At 45.9% G+C, this 16,915-nt stretch overlaps 1 protein-coding gene across 1 annotated transcript; it reads left to right on the forward strand.

Moving 5' to 3' along the window:
- The first annotated feature begins 2,611 nt into the window (after nt 1-2,611).
- Rps26 (ribosomal protein S26) lies at nt 2,612-4,725 on the forward strand. Its single transcript, XM_059245391.1, has 4 exons — nt 2,612-2,742; nt 2,993-3,170; nt 4,041-4,171; nt 4,613-4,725. The coding sequence occupies exons 1-4, from the start codon at nt 2,740-2,742 to the stop codon at nt 4,646-4,648; spliced, it is 348 nt and encodes a 115-aa protein (XP_059101374.1). The 5' UTR covers nt 2,612-2,739; the 3' UTR covers nt 4,649-4,725.
- The last annotated feature ends 12,190 nt before the right edge of the window (nt 4,726-16,915 follow it).

A 16,915-nucleotide genomic window follows, 5' to 3' on the forward strand; every position in this document is an offset into this window, starting at 1 on the left:
TATGAGTGCTCTATCTGCATGTACACCTTTATGCCAGGAGAGAGCATCAGATCCCACTATAGATGCTTGTAAACCACCATGTGGTTGCTGGGAACTGAACTCAGGACCTCTGGAGGAGCAGTCAGTGCTCTTAACCTCCGAGCCATCTCTCCAGGCCCCTTATTATTTTATCCACTTCCCTCTTCTGTATTTACCTCCCTCCCCCTTCCCATTTCCCCTCTCTAGTCTCCTTTACCTCCTCCCCCTTTTTTTCTGTATTTACCTCCCTCCTCCTCCCTCAAAAGACCCCCCCCTTCCATTTCCTTTGTACTCTGCTACCCCCCTCTCTACTGCCTCCCAGGCCCCCCGTACCCCGGCAGTGGCTCCGTTTTACTTTCCTGATTTCTGCAGTTGCTCTAGGATATGTACTCACACCTGAAGACTTGGAGCTAGGAACTTTCTATGTGGGTGAACTTTCCGGGTCTGGGCTATCTCATTCAATGTGGGCTTTTCTAGGATTAAATATGGTCTATCTCATTCAATAGGTCCATCCGTTTCCCTGCAAAGTTCATGATTTTGGTTTTCGTTTGTCTCTTTGATGGCTTGTTTGCTTTTTTTTAACAGCTGCATAGTATTCCATAGTGTGTATGTACCACGTTCTCATTATCCATTCATCAGTTGTAGGACGTTTAGGTTGCTTCCATTTCCTGGCAATGGACAAGGCTGAGCAAGTGTCTTCAGAGTAGGATATCGAGTCCTTCTGGCACATGCCAAGGAGTGCACAGCTGGGTCATGTGACAGACTTATTTTACCTTTTGAGACTTCTCCATCCTGATTTCCATAGTGGCTGCACCAGTTTGCAATCCCACCAGCAGTGAAGGAGCCCTTCCCATCCTCCCCAGCATTTCCTGTGCTTTGTTCCACTGATCTTTGCCATTCTGACTGGGGTAAAATAAAAATCTCAAGGTGGTTTTGATTTGCATTTCCCCAATTGCTAGGAATGATGTTTTTTTGTTTTGTTTTGTTTTGGTTTTGGTTTTTGGTTTGGTTTTGGTTTTTGGTTTTTCGAGACAGGGTTTCTCTGTGTAGCTTTGGAGCCTGTCCTGGATCTCACTCTGTAGCCCAAGCTGGCCTCGAACTCACAGAGATCCACCTGACTCTGCGTCCCGAGTGCTGGGATCAAAGGTGTGCGCCTCCACCACTGGCTCCCCACAGGCTTTTTACTTAGTTCTGGAGATTGAAATCCAGTGTTTAGGCTTGTAGGACTAACCCTGTTACCCTCTGAGCTACGTGAGTGATTACTCTGGGTTGCCTGTAATTCCGGCACTTGGGAGACTCAAGAAGACAAGAAATTCAAGGTCACACTTGGCTACAAAATGAGTTCAAGACCAGTCTGGACTAAATGACTATGTTTCAAAATAAAGTGAGAATAACTGTATGTATCTGATAGACTTGCTCGGTTAAATCGAATGGGTACATACAAGGTACTAACTACAGTGCCTCCTCTGTGCTGATAGGAATAGAAAGGGAATTCAAGCCAGGTGTGGTGTCATACATCTTTGATCTCAGCACTCCCAGCACTTTAATCCTAGAGGCAGAGGCAGGCAATCTGAGTTCGAATCCAGCCTGGTCTACAGAGCGAGTTCCGGGACAACCAGGACTACACATACGAAGCCCTGTCTCAAATAAATAAATAAATAAATAAATAGATAGATAGATAGATAATAAATAAATAAACATAAATAAATATAAATAAATAATAATAAATAAATAAATAAATAAATAATTTGTCTCATTTGAAGCTTTTTTTTTCTTTTTTTAATTTGTAATTTATGTACGTTGGTGTTTTGTCTGCATCGGTGTCTGTGTAAGGGTGTTGGATCTCCTGGAACAGGAGTTACAGATGTTGTGAGCTGTCATGTGGGTGCTGGGAACTGAACCCGGGTCACTCTGGAAGAGTAGCCAGTGCTCTTAACCATTGAGCCATCTCTCCAGCCCTCTTCTGAAGCTATTATTTGGTTTATTTGTTTGTTTTTTTGAGACAGGGTCTCACTGTGTAGCTATGATTATCCTGGAACTCACTCTGTAGCCCAGGCTGGCCTCGAACTCACAGAGACCCGCCTGCCTCGGCCTCCCGAGTGCTGGGATTAAAGGCGTGCGTCACCACCGCCCGGCTTGAACCTTTTATTTGGAAGGATTAATTTACAAAATGGTTTATTTCCTCCTGGGTCTTCTATTTTTTACTCCTCCGCCTAGAATCCAATTTCAAAGAAATGAAGTCATGGCGTCTCACGGTGGTGTAGCGCCGCCTTTAGTCTGTCCACTCCGGGCCAGAGTCCGCTCGGATTCATACTACAACTCCCACAATGCATCTCTTTAGGCCTCTGGGAACGGGGAGTGAGCGTCCTGAGACCGAATTCCGGATAATTTCCGCTCTGGAGACAACGTAAACCGGATGTTATAGTGCCTAGAATTACTTCCTGGTTCGTAAAACGTATAACATTTTAGTCTTCCGCCATCCGATTAAATAGTCCCGCTGGTACTTTGTTCTACAGATAATTTGTAGGGACTTATTCTAACCCTACGTTTCAGCGGAAACGCTAAATAATTAGGTAAATTTGAGTACAGTAGTTGCTAAGAGTAATTAGAATTACACATCTCTAATATTCTCCCCCCGCCCCCGGCGTGAGCGTAGGAATCTCGGACTATATAAGAGTGGCCGGCGAGGAGCCGGATCCTCTTTCGGGTCTTGGCTCCAAGATGGTGAGTATCGCCGCGTGGTGAGAGCGCGCGGCTGAGCCTTGGGTGAGAAGTAGGGTCTCGGGTTGCAGGGACTGGAGAGCCGGAGGCTCGGAGGAGGGAGTGGCCAGGTGTCCCCTCTAAGCCCGCGTTTGGAGTGCCCGGGACCTGCGCGGCTCGCCCTCCCGGGGCTGCGGGCGGTTACTGGCCGGAAAGGGCTGAAGCCGCGTGAGTCGCACCCCTGCTTGAGCAGCGTGTCTTTTCTCACGTTCAGACCAAGAAAAGAAGAAACAACGGTCGGGCCAAAAAGGGCCGCGGCCATGTGCAGCCGATCCGCTGCACGAACTGCGCCCGGTGCGTGCCCAAAGACAAGGCCATAAAGAAGTTCGTCATTCGGAACATCGTCGAGGCCGCCGCTGTCAGGGACATCTCCGAAGCTAGTGTCTTCGACGGTAAGTGGGCCGCGGCCCCGAGTGTGTAAGGACGAAGACGGAAAGGGTGTGCTTGGCTACCTTTGGTTCACATTCAGCTTTGGGCAGAGGGTTCCCTTCATGGCTTAAAGTTGAGGTTTGCGCTTGGGGTTTTTTTCTTTTTGGGGTGCAGATCGAGGCTCGTGCATGGTAGGCAAACGCTGCCTGCATCCCATCCCTGTGACTACCTGTTTGGGAGAGGGGAGTGCAATGAAGCTGTAAGAGATAGACATCTGATAAACGTAGTTCATTAAACTACTTATAAAACATGTTAAGACTGAGTTGTAAATAAGGCAGAGTGCAGGCAGTTCATGAGTTCTCATTTTTGGCTGTTTCTGGAACTCACTACGAAGACCAAGCTGGCCTCTGGAACTCACTTTGGAGACCAGGCTGGCCTCGAACTCACAGAGATCCGCCTGCCTCTGCCTCCCGAGTGCTGGGATTAAAGGCATGCACCACCACCGCCCGGCCTGTTTGTTTGTTTTTTAAATGAGAATGGTAGGCATTATACCTGCAAGCAGAGCTGAGCTCTTTCTCCCCAGCTTGAGCTATTCTCACTGTGTGACCCACTCTGACTTCAATATTCCTTAGCCTTTTGAATGGCACATCTCTTCCAAGAGACGGACTTTTATCTCAGTAGATGTAGGCTGTGATGTGCTTCCATGGTGGCAAGGTGGGTTTGGTTTGCAGGGGTATTGTTGGTTCATCTCAGGCTGCTGAGTGGTTGCTTTGGGTAGGGAAGATTTTGTGGAGGTGCCTTTATTTAGAGTTGATTCAAATAATTTTGACTAATAGAATAAGAGGGAGTAATGAGAAATGGACATCTGTCTGAACTGCTTCTCTGTTGGTCAGCCTATGTGCTTCCCAAGCTCTATGTCAAGCTGCATTACTGCGTGAGCTGTGCTATTCATAGCAAGGTAGTCAGGAATCGATCCCGTGAAGCCCGCAAGGACCGGACACCCCCACCACGATTTAGACCTGCTGTAAGTAAATCTTGCTTGTTTTTCCTTGAGACATGGGATCTTAACCAGAAAAGTATCCACTTCAGTTTTTAGTGTGCTATCATAGGTGTAACCTACATTTAAAACTGCTTTTTCAAGAGTTGGTAAGCTGTTTGCAATGGAAGAGTATGTATGGTGTCTATCCCGAATTTGTTTATAGCCTGAAACCATGGTTAGTGGTGATGGGAGGTTCGTGGTTGGGTTCTTTGGTTTTTGTGATGCCGGGGACCACATCTAGGTCTTCAGCTTGCTACTGGTAAGTGCTCTGCCATACGTGGTGGGTGGGTTTAGGTTTTTATTTTTCACACAGTTTGACTATGGCTTTAGCTAACCTAGGATTCTTCTGTCTCTGGGGTGCTGGAATTAAGTAGTCTACCTCACCAGGCTTAAATACCATTTTAATTTAGTTCATCTCTTTTTCAGGGTGCTGCACCACGACCTCCACCAAAGCCCATGTAAAGAGATGGCTTCATAAAGACAAAAGAAAAAACACCTTGGAAAAATAAAATGGGACTTAACTTTTTGAATGTGTCTGTGCCAGGTGTGAATTGTGTGTTATTTCATTTTCTGTGTGTGCTTCTGGAAACCGTAAGGCAGAACAAACCTGGTGTTTTAGGCTCTGTGTACCTTATTTTTTGAGGTAGTCTCTGCACTAGCCAGCTGGTGAGCTCCAGGATCCTGTTTATGCATGAACCAAGCTCAACCTTTTTATGTGGGTTCTGGAGGATAAACTGAGTCATCCAAGAGTATCATATTCCTATTGTAGAGAGGGTACTCACTGTGGCTTCCAGCCATGCAGACTATAATTTGGTCATAGAATGCCAGATTTTGTGCCAGTCTTTGTTTTGAGACATGATCAGATCTTTTGCTGGTTTTGAACTTAGGTCCCTCTGCCTCTGATTAATACAGATGTATGTCAACCATACCCAGCTAAGTTGGCCAGTTAAGTTTTTCCTGAAAGCTAAGCCAGTTGGTACCTTGGGCTAAAGAATGCTTTGTAAATACAGTCCCAAGGAAAGACAGTGTCAAGGACCTGGAGGTGATTGTTTGCAAAACCTTTCATCACATTGAAGGCAAAGCTGTTGACAGCTGATAGAAATCAAGCTAAGAATTCTAGGTTGGAGTCTGTCTGTGTTTGTGACATGGTTGCTCTCTAGGTTTATGGGTTTGAGGTAAGGTCTCCTAGCTAGCCTAGGCTGTCCTTGGTGGGTTTGGTGCTAGTTACAGTTGTGAGTCCCTGCACCTTCAAGATCTTTACCTCTTTCTCACTGGCTGGCAAGGGTCAGCTCCATCGTCAGGTGCAGGAACAAGTACCTTTATCCTCATTCTGGCCCAAATTAACTCAGTGCAGAGTGGTTTGTTTTTCTGTTGGTATCCTATGATTAAGGGCTTAGCATTAGTTAGTGGTGGCGCATACCTTTAATCCCAAAACTTGAGACAGAGGCAGGCGGATCTCAGGACAACCTGGTCTACAAAGCCAGTTCCAGGACTTCTACAGAAAAACCCTGTCTGGGGGGTGGGATTAGTGGAGCTAGAGAGATGGTGTTAAAGAGTACTTGTTGCTGGGGTTCAGTTCTAGTACCCACTCGGGTTCATGTCTATCCCTAAGCCTATTTCCAAGGCTTCCAGTACCTTTCTTTGACCTCCAAGATTACCAGTCACACCTGTGATGCATTTACTTAAGCTTAGTTAAAACATACAAACTCCGCCGCACACCTTTGAGGAGGTGGAGGCAGGTGGATCTTTGAGTTCAAGGAAGACCACCCTGGTCTACAGAGCTAGTTCTAGGACAGCCAGGACTACACAGAAAAACCCTGTCTCGGAAAAAACAAACACTGGCTATTCTTTCAGAGGACCTGGATTTGGTTCCTGGCACATACATGGCAACTCATAGCTATAACTGGTTCTGGGAGATCAAAGATCTTTAAAAAGATGGTTTGTGATTTTATTTTTACTTATTTTTTGCCTTGATAGTCTAAAACTCACACTTGTTATCTGAGCATTTGGGAGTTTAAGGTCAGCCTGGGCCACAGAGCAAGACTGACCCGAATCAGGCTCTGGAGTTATCCTATCCCATTCAGCCAAAGGCAATTGCAAGTTAATCCTTGACTTGCAGTACAACCAAGACATCAATTGCCACCTCTGGGAAGGTCACCTAGGATACAGGCATCCATTGCCTACTTCAAAAAGGAAATTCATCTTTGTGTGGATGTGGGTGCTGATTCCTTCAGAGGCCTTGGAACTCTAAGGAGCAGATGGCTGTGTGATAGCTTATGTGGGTGCTGGGAGTTGAACCAGGGTCATTTGTAAGCAGTCTCCAGCCCCACTTCAGATCAAAGCTAGCAGCCCACTGCTTAACCTGTTGACTGACGTACTAGTTAGTAGTGAAAACGGTACCTTTCCACTAGGTTTTGTATGTTGCTGTTGTAATGGACATTGTTAGTGGAAGAGCTTGCTGCAGTCTGGAATCTACCTAAATGTTTCTGAGGTGTCCATACTCAAAAGTGTCCAAAGCAGATGGGGCCTTTGGCTCTACCAACTGTAGGTTAGTGTTCAGCTGTGAGGTGGACATTATTAATGGAAAGTTGACCAGAGAGGTCCTGAACTGCCTTTGTACACACTAATGCTTGGATTTCCCCTTTTGTATATCCCAGAACTCATGTGGATAAGGAAGGTAGTCCTCATTACCTATTACTATGTAATTTTTTTTCCTTTGATTTTTCAAGACAGGATTTTACTGTGTAGCCCTCATAGTCCTGGAACTCACTCTGTAGACTAGGCTGGCCTCAAACTCACAGAGATGCCCCTGCTTCTGCCTCCCAGGTGCAGGATTAAAAGTGTGTGCCACCACCACTAGGCTTTTTAAATATTTTTGGTGTGGTTTGTTTTTCTGTGTAGCCCTGGCTGTCCTGGAACTCACTCTGTAGACCAGGCTGTCCTCAAACTCAGAGATCTGCCTGCCTCTGCCTCCTGAGTGCTGGGATTAAAGGCGTGCACCACCACCACAAGTTGTTTTTATTAAAACAGGCCAGAAGAGGGTGTTGGAATACCCTGGAACTGGAGTTACAGAGGGTGGTGAGCTGTCACATGTGTGGTTGCTGGGAACCAAACCCAGTCCTCTGAAGGAGCAGTCAATGTTCTTAACTGCTGAGCCACCTCTCCAGCCCTAACTTTTTGGTTTGGTTTGTCCTGGAACTTGCTTTGAAGACCAGGCTGGTCTCGAACTCACAGATCCTCCTGCTTCTGCCTCCCGAGTGCTGGGATTAAAGGTGTGCACCACCACTCATGGCTTGGTTTGGTTTTTCAAGACAGGGTTTCTCTGTGAACAATCCTGGCTGTTCTGGAATTTGCTTTGTACACCAGGCTGGCCTTGAACTCACAGAGATTCACCTGCCTCTGCCTCCTGAGTGCTGGGATTAAAGATGCACACCACTACTACCTGGCTTGTTTTTGTTTTCTGAGATAGGGCTACTGTGTGTAGCCCTGGCTATGTAGTGCTGGGGATTGAATTTGGGGCCTTTTGCATGCTGTATTAGTTAATTTTCTCCACCCTGACCAAATAGCCTGACAGAAACCATTTAAGGGAGGAAGGGCTTATTTGGATCCGTGGTTGCAGAAAGTGTAGTTCCATCATGGTCGGAAAGGTATGGCTGAAACGTAAGGTTTATTTCCATTGTAGTGGAATAGGAAGCAGGAGCTGGGCAGGGGCTGGGCATGGTCACACACACCTGTAATCCTAGCATTCTGGAGGTGGAAGCAGGAGAATCGGGAGATAAGACCGGGTCCACCAAAACCTGTTGCCTTTGTTTTTAAGCTAGCTGTAGGGTTGGGGTTACACCTCAGGTAGTAGAGCTGACCCAGTGTCTGTCTTCATCTTTTACTTCCGGGTTATTACCATCACTAAGGGAAGTCAGGCAGGACCTTCAGCAGGGCAGACACCTGGAGGCAGGAAGCAGAAGCTATGGAGGAGTGCTGTTTTACTGGTGTGCTCCCCAAGGCGTGCTCAGCCCCCTTGCTTATAGCCTCCAGGACCATCAGCTCAGGGGTCTTCCTAGACCAACCGTCAATTTTAAAAAATGCACCACAGGCCATTCTGGTGGGGGCATTTTCTCAGTGAGGTTCCCTCTTCCCAAATGACTAGCTTGTGTCAAGTTAACATAAAACTAACCAGTATACCTACTGTGCAGGAAGGCCTGGGTCCTATCCCCAGCATAGCACAATCCAGGTGTGGTGATGTACACCTCTAATTCCAACACTTGGGAGATAGGTACAGAAAGGTCGAGATTTCAAGGTCATCATCAGCTACATAATGAGTTCAAGACCAGCCTGAAATACATGAGACCCTGCTGTGGGATGTATGGCAAATGTGTTGCTAATTAATCAATAAAACACTGATTGGCCTTTGGCTAGGCAGGAAGTATAGGCGGGGCAAGGAGGAGAATAAAGCTGGGAAGTGGAAGGCTGAGTCAGAGAGACACTGCCAGCCGCCACGATGAGAAACAGCTTGTGAAGATGCCGGTAAGCCACGAGCCATGTGGCAAGGTATAGCTTAATGGAAATGGATTAATTTAAGCTGTAAGAACAGTTAGCAAGAAGCCTGCCACAGCCATACAGTTTGAAAGCAACATAAGTCTCTGTGTTTACTTGGTCGGGTCTGAGAGGCTGTGGGACTGGCAGGTGAAAGAGATTTGCCCTGACTGTAGGCCAGGCAGGAAAACTCCAGCTACAAGACCCTCTCACAATAACTAAAAAAAACAACAAAAAACTTTTTAACTGTTTGGAACCAAGAGTGGTTGTAACCTCCACTAGTAACCTGCTTCTGCTAATCAAGCCACTTCGTAAAGCTCCCAACTACCAAAGGCCTCTAAAATAGTGCCACACATGTGACCAGGCATTCAAGACCCATGCCTGTGAGGGTCGGTTCACATTAGAATGAGAGCATGTATCCACAACAGCTTACCTCCACGACTATTTTTAACACATTTTTTGGTTTTCTGTGCATGAGTGTTTTGCCTGCACGTGTTTTTGTGCACCACGTGTGCCCATTAATCTTAGAGATCAGAGGGAGTCAGATCTGGAACTGGAGTTACGGATAGTTGTGGACCACTATGTGGGTGCTGGGAGCTGAACTTCTTGCAAGGACAAGAAGTCTGAGTCATCTTTGCCCCTCGCCTTTAGATTTTTCTATTATATTTATTTTGTGTGGGTGTGTGTGGTCATCAGGCCTGATGGCATGCACCCTTATCTTGCTGCCTCCCAAAGTCTATTCTTGCAGTCACTATCAGGGATATGGATATATCCATTTAATGTATTATGGAGTGTGTGACCCCTGAGAAAAGACCACAGACTCAATGAAATTATAATTTAAAGATTTATTCATTAGCTGCTAGCAGGACGATAGCCTTGAAGCCCCATGTCAGACATGTCATGAAGAAGGGGTGTGGGAAAGAGTTTTTAAAGGGGAAAACCCCAAGGAGACCTTCAATATGTCTGTCAAGTAGTTAAAGCAACTCAAAACAATTTATGAGAATCTGCATAAGCAAGTTACAGAAGCCACGAAAGTCATTAATCATAACAAGTTATATAGTCACAGCTGTACATTTTTGGGTGGGGGTCACTGAGTCAGGGTTACTGGGAGCTTATCTTCCAGGGACTGAAATCAGAGACAAAGAGCTAATGGGTACCAAGATGGATGCCTGGTATAAAATGGAGTTTCCTTAGCCATCGCAGATGAGTTAAGCTAATGAGTTCTATCAAAGTAGACTCAACATAGGTGAGTGAACTGGAACTAAAATAAAATGTATTTGTTCAATAATTTTTTAATTTTATTTTATGTGTATGGGTGTTTTGCCTGCTCGTTAAGTCTGTGCACCACACACATGCAGTGCCCAAGGAGGCCAGACGAGGGCACCAGATCCCCGGATCTGGATTTACAGATGGTTTTTGAGACTCAGTGTGGTTACTAGGCATGGAACCTGGGAACTCTGGAAGAACAGCCAGTGCTCTTAGCTGCTGAGCTAGCTCTCCAGGCTTGTTCAATGAATTCATTTCCTATATATCTGAGACTTTCTTTTTTTGTTGTTGTTTCCCCCCCCCCCCCCCAGACAAGGTTTCTCTGTGTAGCTTTGTGCCTTTCCTGGATCTCGCTTTGTAGACCAGGCTGGCCTTGAACTCAGATTTTCTTTAGAGTCCAAGTCCTATGTTATATAAAGCCAATTGGTTAAGAATCTAAAAGATCCAAGTGTGGTGGCACACCCCTTTAATCCCAGTACTTAGAAGGCAAAGACAGGTGGATCTCTGAGTTTGAGGCCAGCCTGGTCCTCAGAGCAAGTTCTGGGACAGCCAAGGCTTCACAGAGAAATCATGTCTGGAAAAAAAGCAAAAACAACAACAAAAAAGATTTTATTCATGTTCATGAATGAGTGTATGTATGCCATGTGTGTGGAGGTCACTGAAGAGGGCAGAAGTGGGTATGAGGTCCCCTGGAATTGTGCTGGAAACCAAACTCGGGTCCTCTGGATAGCAGTACCCGCTCTTAACGGAGGAGCCATCTATCCAGCCCTTTGGTTGTGAAGCGTACATGGTCTCTCTATCCTAGGCTGGCCTCACTCACCAGGGTGACCTTGAATTTCTGATCCTCCTGCCCTGCCCCTGTTCAGTGGGACTACAGGCACATGTCACCACACCTGAGTACGTGGTGCTTGGGATGGACCTAGGGCCTCATGCTCGCCAAGCATGCACTCTACCAACTGAACCACATCTAACAACTCCGTCAGGGTAGCATCTCTCACCCCACCTCCCCCTGTCAGGTTTGTTCTTTGTGACTAGGTTTTATTCACTCTTAGACCAGTCTGGCCTGGAATTCAGAGATCCTCCTCCTCCTCTTCTTTCTGCCTTCCCAGTGCTGGGATCAAAGGTGTGTGCCACCATGCCCATTCACAGGGTAGCCACTGCTTCTAAAAAAAAAATATATTTATTTTTAGGTGTATGAGTGTTTTGCTTGTGTAGCTGGAGTTTTCCTGCCTGGCCCACAGTCAGGACAAATCTCTCTCACCTGTCAGTCCCACAGCCACTCAGACCCAACCAAGTAAACACAGAGACTTAAATTGGTTACAAACTGTATGGCTTAAATTAATCCATTTCTATAAATCTATACCTTGCCACATGGCTAGTGGCTTACTGGCATCTTCACATGCTGTTTCTCATCATGGCGGCTGGCAGTGTCTCTCTGACTCAGCCTTCCACTTCCCAGCTTTATTCTCCTTCTTGTCCTGCCTACACTTCCTGCCTAGCCAATGGCCAATCAGTGTTTTATTTATTGACTAATTAGCAACACATTTGCCATACAGAACATCCCACAGCATGCTTGCATGTATGTATGTGCACCATGTGCATGCCTGGTGATTGTGGAGGTCAGAAGAGGGCCTTGGATCTCTTGGAAATGGAATGACTGATGGTTGTTAGCCACCATGTAGGTGCATGGGAAATTGAACCCAGGTCCTATAAAAGAGCAACCAGTGCCCTAACCACTGAGCAATCTCCACAGCCATGGTGGCTTCTTTGTTGTTGTTGTTGTTTTTCGAGACAGGGTTTCTCCATGTAGTTTTGGTGCCTGTCCTGGATCTCGCTCTGTAGACCAGACTGGCCTCGAACTCACAGAGATCTGCCTGCCGCTGCCTCCCAAGTGCTGGGATTAAAGGCGTGCGCACCGCCGCCCGGCTCATGGTGGCTTCTTGATAGAACTAACTACTGATGATTTTGGGGTTTTTTTTTTGGGGGGGGGGTTGTTTTTGTTTTTTGGTTTTTCTGTGTACTACTGATGATGTTTAATCATAAACCTAAAAAATACAAAGGAAAGTTAGAAATAGTGGTGCACACCTGTAACCCCAGAATTTAGGAAGTGGAAATGTATAATCTAGAGTTCAAGGTCATCCTGAAGCCAGGCGCTGGTGGCACGTGCTTTAATCCCAGCACTTGTGAGGCAGAGGCAGGTGGATCTCTGTGAGTGTGAGGCCAGCCTGGGCTACAGAGTGAGTTTTAGGATGGCCAGGGCAGCACAGAGAAACCCTGTCTCAAAAAACCAAAACAAAAAAGATCATCCTGAGGTACATAGGGAGTTCCAAGCAAAGTTTATGAGACCCTGTCTCAAATACCACCACCACTCCCCCAAAAAGAGGGGGTGAGGTGTGGTAAAGGCAAACAAGCCATTTGGATGAATGGGAAAAGACCTTTCCAGCATTGGAAGTGATAGACAACGTATCTGAGGCAGGAGCATGCCTACCAAGCTGGTATGTCACAGAGATCGAGGCCGGCGGTGGCAGAATTGAACTGAGCTGGTAGAATAGTTCAGGTTTATGATCCTTTATCTTTGGGGCCTTGTTTGCTTTGTCGTGATTTTCAAGCCTACAGCAGTAATGTAGTGCATGTTTACTTAATATATAACATCCTAAAAGGGATTTGGAACAGCCACAAGGATCAGGCTCACTATTTCTGCTGCAAAATACAAGAAAATACATAGAAATAAAGTATATAAGCCAGATGCGGTGGTGCACTCCTGTGATCCCGGCACTTTGGACGAAAAGATGTGATGATTGCAACATGTTAGAAACCAGCCTAGTCGATATAGTGAGTTCCAGGCTAAGAGTTACATAGTGAGACCCTGCACATCCCTGAAGGTCCGCTGCATTGGGAAGCCGAGGCAGAAGGATTGGTGATTCTAGGTCAGCAAGGGCCACATGAAGAGACCCTATCTCAAAGCAGGTCTCTGTAACCCCACAGACCTGCAACCCCAACACTTGGTAAATGGAAGCAGGAGGATCAGGAGTTCCAGTCATCTCAGCTTCATAGGCTGAGGCCAATCTGGGCTACATGAGACCTTGTCTTAAAACAACAATAATAAAAAGCGGCAGTAATTCATTGAAGAGGTTATTTTTGCTGGGTTTTGTTTTTTTAATAGTGCTTTGGACAAAGCCTTGTACATACTAGGCAAGTGCCCTATCACTAAATTACATCTCCAAGCCTTTGGTTTTACAATCCAGTCTTACAGTGTAGCTCACTGGCTTTGAACTTGCTGTATAGCCTAGGGTGGCCTCCAATTGGCAATCATCCTGCCCTTATCTCACAAATGCTGGGATTACAGGGGTGCACCACCATGCCTAGGATTTGAAGCGTTCTGGGCCATAGAGCAGTATAAAAGGTGGTACATCAATAAAGTTTGGGAAGTACTTATCTAGCATTTCAGAAGGAGCTGTGGTACAATAAAAATAATAGCGCACATACCTTTAATCCCAGCACTCAGAGGCAGGCAGATCTCTGAGTTTGAGGACAGCCTGGTCTACAGAATGAGTTCCAGGACAACCAGGGCTACACAGAGAAACCCTGTCTCAAAATAAAAATAAACTCTTTTCATACAATATATTTTGATTCTATTCCTTCTCCTCCCCCCATATGTCTTCCTCTTCTTTTTGATATAGAGGCTCACTGTATATCTCTGGCTGGCCTGGAAATTGCTATATAGACCAGGCTAGCCTGGAACTCAAGATCCTCCTGCCTCTCCTCAATGCCTTCCAAGAGCTGGGATTAAAGGTGTATACCGCCAATACACCCAACCTTTTGTTTTGTTTTGTTTTTGTTTTGTTTTGAGATAGCATCACAAATAACTCAGGCTGGCTCAAACTCTCTACGTACCTGAGAATGACCTTGAACTCCTGATCCTCCTGTCTTTACCATCCAAGTATGGAATTGTAGGTATGCAACACCACGTCCAACTCTAAAGTTGATTTTTAAAGATGTGCCTCCTGGTTTTGCTAGCACTAGCATTCAGCCCTCAGGGTGGTGGATGGGGAGGAGGAAATAGGATCAGGAGTTCAGTCATTCTCCATTCTTGGATACACAGTATGTTCAAGACCAGCTTGTGCTAAAGGAGACCCTGTCTCAAAGCAAACAAAATCAACACTTAAGGCTGGAACATAGCTCAATGGCAGAGTACATGCTTATTGTGCAGGAGGCCCTGGGTTTGACCCTCAGCACCCTTATAGACAAAAACAAAACAAACCCCAACCATTTAGAGTTTTGAGGTTACCTCAGTAAAGCACATGCTTAGCCTGTGAGGTCCTGGGCTTAACCCTTAGCATTTCACTACCTGCCTCCCCAGAAGATTAATATTTTAACAGCTTTATCAAGTATCATCTACAGTGCAGGGATTGGTGCTGAACACCTGTGTGAGAGAGAAAGAGAGAGAGAGAGAGATTCAAAGTGTACAGGGGAGTGGGGACCGTGAGATGACTCACATGTTCCTCAGCACGCCAAACAAACTTGGGTGCAACCATACAATGGGATCCGACTGAGCAATTAAAGGAGCCCATGTTTAATATATGCAACATGCACCCCTTGATGCTGCGGGGAAAATTATACCCTGTAGGATTCCATTTACTCTAGAAAATGCAAAGTCCTCGATAACAGAAAGCTAGACTGTGGTGTCTAGGAACGGTAGGAGTGACAGCATGGGGTATTATTATTATTATTATTATTATTATTATTATTTGAGCATGGGGTATTATAAGAGCCAATTCTGGGGAGACCTACATGTTCATCTTGAGTATGGCGGGGGTTTCATGGGTATACACATAGGCCAACATTTTTTTTTTTTTTTTTTGCTGAGTACCTATAATCCCAACACTTAGAATGCTGAGGCAGGAGGGTTACTGAGAGTTTGAGGTCAGTCTGAGCTACATAAGGAGCTCCAGGCCAACTCCAGTTACAAAATATGGACCCTGTCGATATAAAGGGTACCTGTCCCCAAGAGTACCTGAGTACCATCCCTGGACTCACATGGTGGAAGGAGCAAGCCCAGCCACCTTCCCAGCCCCTGATTGTTTATTCTGTGTGTCATACACATGCAGGGAGGTCAGATGACAGCTTGCAGGAGTTAGTTCTCTCCTTCCACCACGTGGGTTCCTGAACTCGGACTGTCAGGCTTCGTGGCAAGGATCTTACCTACTGTGCCATCTTGCTGAACCTATTTTTATTTATTTATTTGTTTGTTTGTTTTTTCGAGACAGGGTTTCTCTGTGTAGCCCTGGCTGTCCTGGATCTCACTCTGTAGCCCAGGCTGGCCTTGAACTCAGAGAGATATGCCTGCCTCTGCCTCCCGAGTGCTGGGATTAAAGGCGTGCGCCACCACTGTCTGGCTATTTTTATTTTTGAAAGTGTCTGGTGTAGCCTCTGGTGGTTTTGAACTAAATATGTAGCTCAGGATGGCCTTGAACTTCTGATCTTCCTGGCTTCACTTTCTACTTTTTTTCCCCCCCCATGTGCATCGGTGTTTTGCTTGCATGTATATCTGTGTGAGGGTGTCATATCCTCTGGGACTGGATGGAGTTACAGACAGTTGTGAGCTGCCATGTGTTTGCTGGGAATCGAACTCAGGTCCTCTGAAGGAGCAGCCAGTGCTCTAAACCATTGAGCCATCTCTCCAGCCCTACTTTCTACTTCTGTGTTTAATCCATATTAAAATCTTTCCTTAATAAACTTCACATTTGGAGCTAGGGATAGAGCTCAGTTCTCAGATAGAGTGCTTGCCTTGTTTGCACAAAGTTCAGTCACACTGTGTAAAACCAGACATGGCCATCTCAGCTCTCAGAAGGTAGAGACAGGAGGATCGGAAATTCAAGGGTATTCTCTCCTACACGCTAATTCAAAGCCAGTCTTGGCTACACTACACTTTTAAAACAAAACAAAACACTCACACAGCTGGGCATGGTGGCACATGCCTTTGATCCCAACATGTGGGAGGCAGAGGCAGGCAGATTCTGTGAGTTCAAGTCCAGCCTGGTCTACATAACGAGTTCCAGGACAGCCAGAGCTACACAGAGAAACCATATCTCAAAAAACAAAATAACAACATACACACAACCCCCTCCCCAAATAAACCCTATAACATTGCTTCACCCTGAAACAAAACAAAAGTGACAGAAACCCTGTTATTCCTCTATTGAAATATCTTTACATCTTTGTCGAAAAGTAATACATTGGCTCGGGCAATGGCTCAGTTGGTAAAGTGCTCTCCTGGCAACCTGAGCATCTGAGTTCAAGCCCCAGAATCCATGTAAACATGCCAGCACAGTGACACACACTTGTAACCCAAGCAATGGAAAGATGGCTCCGAGGTTAAATGCACTCCTTAGCTGGAGTTCAGTTCCCAGCACCAACATCAGGCCAACATCTCTAACTCCATCCAGTTCCAGGGAATCCTACAACCTCTTCTGGCCTCCTTGAGCTCTACACAAGAGGCGCGCGCGCGCACACGCACACACACACACACACACACACACACACACACACACTCAAAATAAATAATAAAGTAGATAAATATATCTCAGAGGTTTAATTATTTTAAATTAGTTCTTTTTATATAATTTCTTTAACTTTATTTTATGTGCATTGGTGTGAAGGTGTCAGATCCCCTAGAACTGGAGTTACAGACAGTTGTGAGCTGCCACCTGGGTGCTGGGAATTGAACCTGGGTCCTCTGAAAGAAGAGCAGCCAGTGCTCTTAACCTCTGAGCCATCTCTCCAGCCCCTTAAATTAGTTCTTATTTATTGTGTGTGCCTGCATGTTGTATGTGGGACAGTGAGGCATACTGTGAAGGTCAGAGGATAGTTTTTGGGAGTCTGTTCTCTCCTTCCATCTTTTCATGAATTCCATTTTTGTTTGTTTGTTTGTTT

The sequence above is a fragment of the Peromyscus eremicus genome, chromosome 18, assembly GCF_949786415.1.
Source record: "Peromyscus eremicus chromosome 18, PerEre_H2_v1, whole genome shotgun sequence".
NCBI classification, from domain to species: Eukaryota; Metazoa; Chordata; class Mammalia; order Rodentia; family Cricetidae; genus Peromyscus; species Peromyscus eremicus.

What these genes read in the sequence shown, in the direction of transcription:
- Rps26 (XM_059245391.1), top strand. An exon ending in CGAAGCTAGTGTCTTCGACG is followed by an intron (nt 3,171 to 4,040) that starts GTAAGTGGGCCG and finishes TCTGTTGGTCAG; the next exon opens with CCTATGTGCTTCCCAAGCTC. An exon ending in CACCACGATTTAGACCTGCT is followed by an intron (nt 4,172 to 4,612) that starts GTAAGTAAATCT and finishes TCTCTTTTTCAG; the next exon opens with GGTGCTGCACCACGACCTCC.